This window comes from Nomascus leucogenys, chromosome 3 (genome assembly GCF_006542625.1).
Source record: "Nomascus leucogenys isolate Asia chromosome 3, Asia_NLE_v1, whole genome shotgun sequence".
Classification (NCBI taxonomy): domain Eukaryota; kingdom Metazoa; phylum Chordata; class Mammalia; order Primates; family Hylobatidae; genus Nomascus; species Nomascus leucogenys.
The window spans coordinates 145869313-145878926 of record NC_044383.1 but is presented as its reverse complement, the minus strand read 5'-3'; the positions used below and the strand labels follow the sequence as shown (position 1 = coordinate 145878926).

At 45.8% G+C, this 9614-nt stretch overlaps 2 protein-coding genes across 3 annotated transcripts in view; one reads left to right on the top strand and one right to left on the bottom strand.

Moving 5' to 3' along the window:
- Positions 1 to 613: 613 nt before the first annotated feature.
- Positions 614 to 7643, bottom strand: MRPL18 (mitochondrial ribosomal protein L18). 2 transcript variants are annotated; one of them, XM_003271761.4, is made up of 4 exons: positions 7453 to 7643; positions 6966 to 7152; positions 1526 to 1757; positions 614 to 991 (listed from the first exon to the last, which is right to left on the bottom strand). In XM_003271761.4, exons 1-4 carry the CDS (start codon positions 7499 to 7501, stop codon positions 920 to 922), a joined length of 540 nt encoding a protein of 179 aa, XP_003271809.1. In that variant the 5' UTR covers positions 7502 to 7643; the 3' UTR covers positions 614 to 919. The 2 variants fall into 2 exon arrangements, with proteins under 2 accessions (XP_003271809.1, XP_030665787.1); XM_030809927.1 differs by having other exon boundaries at positions 1675 to 1757.
- Positions 7644 to 8338: 695 nt separating this feature from the next.
- The window catches only part of TCP1 (t-complex 1), an 11535-nt gene continuing 10259 nt past the window's right edge, over positions 8339 to 9614 (top strand). Inside the window, exon 1 of the mRNA XM_012505987.2 lies at positions 8339 to 8683. Within this exon, the coding sequence (XP_012361441.1) occupies positions 8620 to 8683 (64 nt within the window). The 5' untranslated portion in view covers positions 8339 to 8619. The remainder of the gene's footprint in view (positions 8684 to 9614) is intronic.

Sequence of the window (9614 nt, the reverse complement as noted above, 5' to 3'; positions counted from 1 at the left end):
ATTGAATACTCAAATTGGCAGAAGTAACATATTTCACTTCTAAACAAACGTGTAATTGGGGTATACATTTAAAAAACTGGAAAACAATGCTCTAGAAGCCACCTTAACTGCCTACAGGTTTTTTCTCACATTTATCAAATAGCCAAAACTTAATACCTTAATCAGCTCCTTTCAGAGAACTGCCATGATTCCCATCTACCCAAGCTCAAATTTTAGATTAACTTGCATGCATTTCAAGTTTCTTCTATCTAATAAAATGTTCACTTCATGGCAGATTGAGCGCCCACTAACCCCATCCATTTCCACCTCTGCCTTCAGCTCCTCATGCCACCTCCTTCCTCTTTCAAATTTGTTTCTCTTACTGTTGGGAACCAAGAGTTCAAGTGAGGTTGGCATTTGGTCCTTTCATTTTCACATACTGACTGTTCTATAAGCTTAGACTGATACTGACATTTCCTATTTTAAAAAACACCCCATACTCTGAGCAGCAAACAACTATCATTCACTGAGATCACTCGCCATGAACTAGACACAGTAATAAGTGCTTTACATCAACCTCATATGTGCTCCACTGCCAGTGAGCTCAGACAGAAAATGTCATATAACCAGAAAATAAGAGTTCATAATATGCCTTTATTTTGTAATTTATAAACAACTTCTGACTTGCCTTTTGAAAGTTAATTATAATTGATGACTGCTTTTCTTAGATGCTTCTGAAGCCCAAGAGAGGGGCAGAATGTAGTTCTTGATTTAAAAAAACAGAAAGAGGAGGAGGATGACCTTAACTACAAATAATATTCCGCTGCAACATTATTGCTGTAAAACTTCCAAGCTGGCTGTTCTTCCAGATGCTCTCTTTTGACGGCTGTAGTGGCTGACAGTTTTATATTTACATGTTCAAAACAACTAATGCTTCCATTTATTCATAGATTCTCTGAGGTTCCCGTAGAACCACACCACCTTCTGTCATGGCACTTTGTAGTCGTTTCATCTGGTTTTGAAGATCAGAAAAAAAAAGGAAAAGATTAAGTCAGCAGCACGAGTAGGCTGGAAATACTTTCACCTTCCAAAAGACAGAAATAAATTGATTTGTTCTTGCTAACTTCCCAGCCTACAATGGTTTTTCAGAAAGTGATCTTAATAATGACGTAAGTAAAAAGGAAATGCAGAGATGTCAAGGTGCAGCAGCATTTCAAAATATTATATGGACAAGATGTCAATATATGAACAGGAAATACAGTGGCTGACATCATGGACTACAGAATCAGTCACCCTGGGTTTGAAATCCACCATACACTGACTCTGGGCAAGTAAGCCTCAGTTTATTTCTGTATAGAATGAGAGTACTAGTCCCTACCCTATGGACTGATGTGAGGATTAAATGAAGTAACACTGTTGAGTACTCACCAAAGGGTCTGACACATGGAAAGTATTTGGTAAGTAAAAACTGTTATTATTACGTAAGTTATCTAATGCCAAGAATTAACACAATACCTTTTCAATAAGTACATGAAAACAAAAATACCGAGTCTGAGGCTGCCTCCCACGGGGTTGGTTGGTAGACCATGAAGTTGATTCCCGCCTCTAAGCATCTCTGTGCCAGCACTCGTCCTATACTCTCACAAGCCACCACATTTCTGGTACTATAAAGGTGCTTTTTAATAGCCCACTCACGAGTGGAGGCCGAAACCACAACCTTGCCATTCTGATGCTCCACAAGTGCTTCTACATGATGCTGAGTCCTTATAACTCGCAACCTAAATGGGGTGAGAAGATAATAAAATCACAGAAGAATCTGTATCCTAAAGTTACATTAATTGAGGTGAATAAATGACTAAATATTTTTCAACAATCCAGTGTTTGGTTAATTTACTTCAACATATTTAACTTGGATTTTGCTTGGGAAAAGTGTTTTTCCTCTGCCTTTATGAGAATATCCTCAATAATAAACTAAATAGTTCAAGTATCATGAAGAAATTTGTTTCTGAAGAGCTGAGTTTTATTTACAGATCTACTTCAAAAAGAGATTTGAAGAGGCAGAGCTAAGTTACTGAACATATGCATGATGTGGATATACTTACTCTTTGCTTTTATTTATAGCTAGCATGAAAATAAATATAAGACGGAGCAAAAATTTAAATGCAAAAACTGAAATCATAACAGTACTAGAAGAAAACATGAGAAATTTTTTAATAATCTCAAGGTATGCATATTTAAATATGACATCAAACCATGTCATATGGCTTTTATTATTTTTCAGAAACAGGGTCTCACTCTCACCCAGCTCGGAGTACAGTAGCGCAACCACAGCTCACTGTAGCCTCAAACCCCTGGGCTCAAGCAACTCTCCTGCCTTAGTCTCCCAAGTAGTTGGCATTACAGGTGCATGCCACTGCACCAAGATAATTTTTATTTTATTTTGTAGAGACAGGGTCTCACTATGTTGCCCAGACTGGTATCAAACTCCTGGCCTCAAGCGACCCACCCTTCTCAACCTCCCAAAGCACTGGGATTACAGGCATGAGCCACTGTGTCCAGCTTCATATGGCCACTTTTTTTTTTTTTGAGACAGGGTCTGCCTCTGTCTCTCAGGCTAGAGTACAGAGGCACGAACTTGGCTCACAGCAGCCTCTGCCTCCTGGGTTCAAGTCATCCTTCCACCTCAACCTCCCAAGTAGCTGGGACTACAGGCACATGCCACTGCACCCAGCTAATTTTTGTATTTTTTTGTAGAGACAGGGTTTGCCATATTGCCCAGGCTGGTCTCGAACTCCTAAGCTCAAGCAGTCTGCCCACCTCAGCCTCCTAATGTGCTGGGGTTATAGGCTGAGCCACCATGCCCAGCCCCTCATGGCATAAAAAAGAAATGATGGACAAAATTTGCTGCATGGTTAAAAAAAAAAAAGTAAAATGAAGTCAAAAGACAAGCAATGAAACAAAAAATATTTTAGGCTGGGCATGTGACTCATGCTTGTAATCCCAGCACTGTGGGAGGCTGAGGCAGGAGGACTGCTAGAGCCAAGGAGTTCAAGACCAGCCGGGGCAAAATAGTGACACTCTGTCTCTACAAAAAATAGAAAAAAATCAGCCAGGCGTGATGGTGTGCACCTGTAGTCCCAGCTATTTGGGAGGCTGAGGTGGGAAGATTGATTGAGCCCGGGAGGTTGTGGCTGCAGTGAGCCGTGATAATGCCCTGCACTCCAGCCTGGGTGACAGAGTGAAACCCTGTCACAAAAATATAAAAAGAAAAAATATTTTAAACTCATATATTGTTCAAAGAGCTAATTTACACAATATGTTAAAAGCCTCCTATAATTAACAAGAAAATGATCAATAACTTAATAGGCAAAGCATTATCTGAACAGACTGTTCACAGAAAAGAAAAATATTAATGACTCAAATTCACAAAAATATGCTCAATCTCACTAACAAAATGCATGGACAAGACAATTAGAGACAACATTGTAATCATAAAAGAGAATCACCCTCTGGGAGCCAGTTAAGTAAAATCCATGCAATGGTATTCCATATAGTTAACGAAATGAATGAAATAATGCTTTATAATGATGAAGATAATAGTTAACATTTACTGAGCACTTAGTATATGCCAGCCCTGTCTTAACGGTTTATAGATAAAGCTTATGTCTCAATTCTATTATTTTTTCTAAGCTGCAGAAACTAACACAGAAAGGTTAAGTAACTTGAAAAAGATTAAAACTAGTAAGTAATGGAGCCATGGTTTAAGTCCCAGTGTCTGGCTCCAGTCAGTGCTCTTAACTGCCATGAAGAATCTTCAAGATGTATTTTTAAGTGCGTGCTTGGGGTGGTTGAGGGTGGTGGTGAAGAAAGATGGGGAAGTGTTTATGGTATGCTAAGATTTATTGTTTTTAAGTTTTCGCTTATATGCAGAGACAATCTTTAGAGGGACACACAAGAAACTGTACTCCCTTTGGATTTTATAACATACGTATATATTATACTTTAAAAAGTTAAGTTTAAGTTAATGAAAATACACCCAAATCAGAAGAGTCTCACTAGGATTCTCAATGTGAAATAGAAGAGGCATTAGATTTGGAAATACGGAGTCTACTCCTGGTTTTCCTGGTGGCTCTAGTAAAAAAACACAATCTCTTTGTTTTTTTTTTTTTTTTTTTTTGAGACGGAGTCTCGCTCTGTTGCCCAGGCTGGAGTGCAGTGGCGCGATCTCGGTTCACTGCAAGCTTTGGCTCACTGCAAGCTCTGCCTCCCGGGTTCACGCCACTCTCCTGCCTCAGCCTCCCTAGTAGCTGGGACTACAGGCGCCTGCCACCATGCCTGGCTAATTTTTTTGTGTATTTTTAGTAGAGACGGGGTTTCACTGTGTTAGCCAGGATGGTCTTGATCTCCTGAACTCGCAATCCGCCCGCCTCGGCCTCCCAAAGTGCTGGGATTACAAGCGTGAGCCACTGCGCCCGGCCAAAAATCACAATCTCTTAAACCAGGAGTCAACAATCTTTTTCCACAAAGTGCCAGATAGTAAATATTTTAGGCTTTCTAGGCCATACAGCTTCTGTTGAAACTGTTCGACTCAGCCATTGTAGTGCTAGAACAGCCAGGTGATGCATAAACAAATGAGAATAGGTACAGCCATGCTCTAAGAACCCAGGCAACGAAATTTGATTTTCATTTAATTTTCGCAAGTCACAAAACATTCTTTTGATTTTTTTTTTAACTTAAAAAAGTAAAAACAAGTTTTTAGCTCACAAACTACCTTTGGCCCACAGGCCGTAGTTTGCTGACCTGTCTTAAACCATTTGTTCAATGAAGGGCCCAATTCATTACGTCAAAGGTCATTTCCTACTACAATATTCTGAAATTCTCTACTTTTAATATTGCGAGTGACGCAGACAGAGAAAAAATGAGGAAACACATCTTTAGTTATTTTTAATGATCCAAATATTAAATCAAAGTAATACATTGGGGCCGAGTGCAGTGGCTCACGCCTGTAATCCCAGCACTTTCAGAGGCTGAGTCAGGCAGATCTCTTGAGCTCAAGAGCTGGAGACCAGCCTGGGCAGTGATGAAACCCTATCTCTACAAAAAATACCAGAAAAGAAAAAGAAAAAAATTAGCCGGGCATGGTGGTGTGTGCCTGCAGTCCCAGATGCTCAGGAAGCTGAGATGGGAGAATCGTTTGAGCCTGGCAGGCGGAGGTCGCAGTGAGCTGGTACTGTACCACTGCACTCCAGCCTGGGTGACAGAGCCAGAGCTTGTCTCAAACAAAACAAAACAAATTAGCTGGGAGTAGTGGCATGCGCCTCTAGTCCCAGCCACTCAGGAGGCTGAGGTGGGAAGACTGCTTGAGCCCAGGGAAGTCAAGGATGCAGTAAGCAGATATCATACTGCATTCTAGCCTGGGCAACAGACCCAGACCCTGTCTCAAAAACAAAGAAACAAGAAAGTAATAGGTTGGGTGTTTCAAAAGATTTTTAGCCTTAAGATCCAGATTATTTAAAAAGTGAACTGCCTACTCCCTTTCTTGGACTCCCTCCTCTATGAGTAAAAATGTATCGCAGCAACTGTAACACATCATTATCCCCATTTCACTTTCCACTATGAAACTTAAGACTTTTGATGACAGGGATAACATCTACTTTATCTTTGTAACTCCTGCCTCTAACACAATGCCTAGCAAGTGATACAGGTACAGGTACAATGTTTGTTCAATAAATAAATAATACATCACACAGTTATGATTTCCAATTTACTCTTACAACTTTATATAGTCCTTAAGAAATTCTAAAAAATCCTCACCAAGCAGATAAGCAGCAGATAAACCTGATAAACACCTACATGCTGTAGTATAGTGGTAATAACTTAGCGTCCTGGCTCTGAGGTCAGTTAGAACATATGTAAATCTTAGCTCTGACACTTACTAATCATGTCTCCCTAAACCTCAATTTCTTTGCTCCTGTAAAATAGGGGAAATTATAACTACTTCATGATGTAATTTTAAGGATTAAATGAGAAAAAATATATAAAGCAAGTAGCATAATTCCTGGCAAATGTAAGTGTTCATTAAACAACCACCTTTATAACAAAGTATCTCAAGTCATACTAGACTCCTAACTGGTCTTTCTTCAACTCCTGCTCCCTTAAAAATTTAGTCTTCCAAAAAGCAGCTAGAATGATTTTTTTTTTTTTTTTTTTTTTGAGACAGAATTTTGCTCTGTCGCCCAGGCGCTCAGCTCACTGCAACCTCCGCCTCCTGGGTTCAAGTGATTCTCGTGCCTCAGCCACTGGAGTAGCTGGGATTACAGGCGTGCACCACCACGCCCGTCTAATTTCTGTATTTTTAGTAGAGATGGGGTTTCACCATGTTGGCCAGGTTGGTCTCAAACTCCTGACCTCAGATGATCCGCCTTCCTCGGCTGGCTTCCTAAAGTGCTGGGATTACAGGCAAGAGACACCGCGCCCAGCCAGAATGATCTTGAAAAACCAGTTCGGGCTCAAGCTTTAAATCCTCTCGTAGTTTCCCACTATAATGAAAATGAAGTCTTAAGTGCTCATCTTGACTTACAAAGCTAATGATCTGTCGCCTCCTTACCTCTCCATGTTCATCTTAGGCCATTCACCCTCTGCCAATTGAGCTTCAGATCCACAAGCTCTTCGGTTCCTCACCCCAGCAGTTTCCTCTGTTAGGAATGCTCTTTCTGGCAGATGACTCGGCTTCTTCCTCTTTCAGATCTCAGCTTCTTAAATGTCACCTCCTCAGACAGGCCTTAGTAGGTATCCTGTCCGCTACTCTAACATCCTCTTTAAATATCCCCCATCACACCTATTTGTTGTTTGTTCCAGCCCCTCCGCGAACCCTGCCTCTACCCGCCGCCTGGCAGCTACCTGGGAGAGTGCCTGGAGTTGAATGAATGAAAATAGTCTGTAGGGTGCACTGCCCTTCTCTGTCAATCACAAGCAGATTTAATTACCTGTGCCAGAACTCACGGGAGGGCCACACCGTCCGCCAGCCCCGCTCTTTCCTGGCTACAGATAAAAGCTCCAGGTTCCGGGGGTTCCGGTTGGTGAACTCTGGGGCGACAGCTTCATTTTCCACAGGGTCCACTTCAGGTTTCGCTGCCGGCTCGGAGCTGGTTGACAGGGCTGCGAACCTGCACCCTGGGCAACGGAAACAACCGCACGGGGCTTAAAAATGACGGATACGGACAGCGCGCGAACCCGCTCTAACGTCTATCCGCTTTTACACCCCCAATTTTCAGGCCCGAGGGGACGAAAAATACGTATGCCCACAGGGTGGAGTCAGCACTGACCCCGTCCTTAACTTCCTACTGTGGTCTTCGCAGTGCCGCGAGCTCTAATTCGATCCGGCACGTCGAATACACAATAGAAGCCGCGCGTTCCAATGTACTGTGCGAGCCCTGGCAAGTGAACTGGGAGAAGGGGTGCAAGACTAATTACCAGGGTTCCTGCTAACCGAAAACCCCCAAAACCGCGACCGAAGCGCCATCGCTGAGACGATCTCGGAAAAGCCTCGCCTCTTTTTCCTCACAGACGACCCAGTCGCTCGCCGGCCGCAGCCACATAAAGTCAAGGAAAAGCCTTTGGCTGCTGTAGATGCCCAAACTCTCTACGCCAGACGCCCCCGACCCGGAAGTAGGAAGTTCCCTGCCACTGAGTGGCCAAGAGGGCGATCTGTTATCCTGCACCGCCAATCATCGCTCACGTCGAGGGGCACGCAGGCCCTAGAACCCACCAACCACCTCGTAAGCCACGCCCACGACCACGCTTTTTGCTTAAGTCCAGGGTCAAAGGCATCCACCCAACAACTTCACCTAACCTTATTTGGGTTCTCTACCCGGAAAGCTTGGGCGGTCATTGACTGGTCCACACACACCCCAACTGGGCACCGCGTAGGAATGAGGTGCAGTTTTCTCTTTAAAAAGGGTGGTTGTCTTCCTCGAACCAAAAATTTTCCCGTATGGCCCACTGGAAAAACTGCCCCGTCCCACCCAGGTTCGCGCCCCTAAACTTATACTTCTGAGGCCTGGAGCAAAGCCGGCCGATCTGCCTCACGCTCCCCGAGCAGGGACAAGGAAAGGACACTAAAGCTAAAACGCAAGACTCGCTCAGAACCACAACTCTACCTTGGAGACGGGCCCGCCCCTCCAGTTACACCCCAGCTCCAAGCTCCACCCTTCCTACAACTTTTTCTAGAAGGCACTAGAATGGCCCACTGCGTCTGCGCAACGCCGTTTGAGGCGAAGGTTCAGCCTCTTCCCGGCGGTCCAAGATCCGACTTCCGTTCTCCGCTTTCGCGCCCTTCCCATCGGCTATCTAATTGGACAAAAATGCCGAGCCCGCCCCTTCCCGAGAGCCTCACTTCCGGCACAGTCCAGTTTCTCTCCCTGTTGTCCCCGCCTCTTTTTCCTTCCCGCCGTGCCCCGTGGTCGGGCCGGGGCAGCCGGGAAGCGGGTGGGGCGGTGTGTTACCCAGTAGCTCCTGGGGCATCGCTCGGGTACGCTCCACGCTGTCGCAGCCACTGCTGTGGTCGCTGGTCGGCCGAGGGGCCGCGACACTGGTTGCCCGCGGTGTGAGCAGAATTCGACGTATATCGCTGCCGTGAAGATGGAGGGGCCTTTGTCCGTGTTCGGTGACCGCAGCACTGGGGAAGCGATCCGCTCCCAGAACGGTAAGGGCGGGCCGGGCCTGGGTCGGGCTTGCGGGCGGGGAGGGCCGAGTCCTACCGCGACCGGATCCCGGCTGCCCTCCTCGTGCCTCTCCTCCTTTACCTCCGCAGACAGAGCCTCGGGGCCCCGCAGCCGGACCCAGCCCACCCGCCGTTCTCTGGGGCAGGGCGCTGTGGCCCCCTCTTCCCACAGCGGGGAGGAGCCCCGGAGCGCGCGGTAGGGTTTTGAGACCGGCAGCGCGTGGATGTGCTGTCCGCGGCGGCGTTGGAAACGCGCCCACCGCGGGAAAGCGGGCCTCCCGGGCTCGCACGTGCGGGCCACGCTTCGCACCCCCTTTTGTTTCAGGGCGACCGCCTGAGCGTCCATGTTAAACGCCAGGTTTCATTTTAGGACCATTTACCAGAAAAAGAGTAGGTTCCTCCGCGCGCCCTCGGATGAGCCCGTTGCCCTGCCCGCCCGCAGCTGCAGTCGAGGTCGGGCCCCCGGCACCAGCTCTATCCGGGTTGACAGCTTCTTACAGTAGAGTTAACCCAGGAAAAGGCACTCGAGTGCGTTGACCCCAGGAGACGTCAGCGCCAACTTGGCAGAGCGTTTGCTGTCGGGCCTTTGGATACCTACAGAGCTTACTGTTTCTTGATAGATTCCTAATTTTTTTCGTAAACAAATCTGAAAGTCACCACCTTCCCCGTTGACTACCGATTTCTCTCCTCACAGAGTTTTAATGAGCAAAAAACTTGCAGGATGTGAAGGAAAAGGCTGGTGTAGCTGTACGAAGTGGCAGAGCATGAAATTGTGGTTATTACTTTTTTTTCTTCCGCCATCAGATTCCACCCCCCATCAAAGCTGTGCCAAATAGGCTCGCTTTGTTTAGGGACAGGGTCCCACCTGTCGCCCAGACGAGTCTGAGTGCCATCATAGCTCACTGCAGTCTCC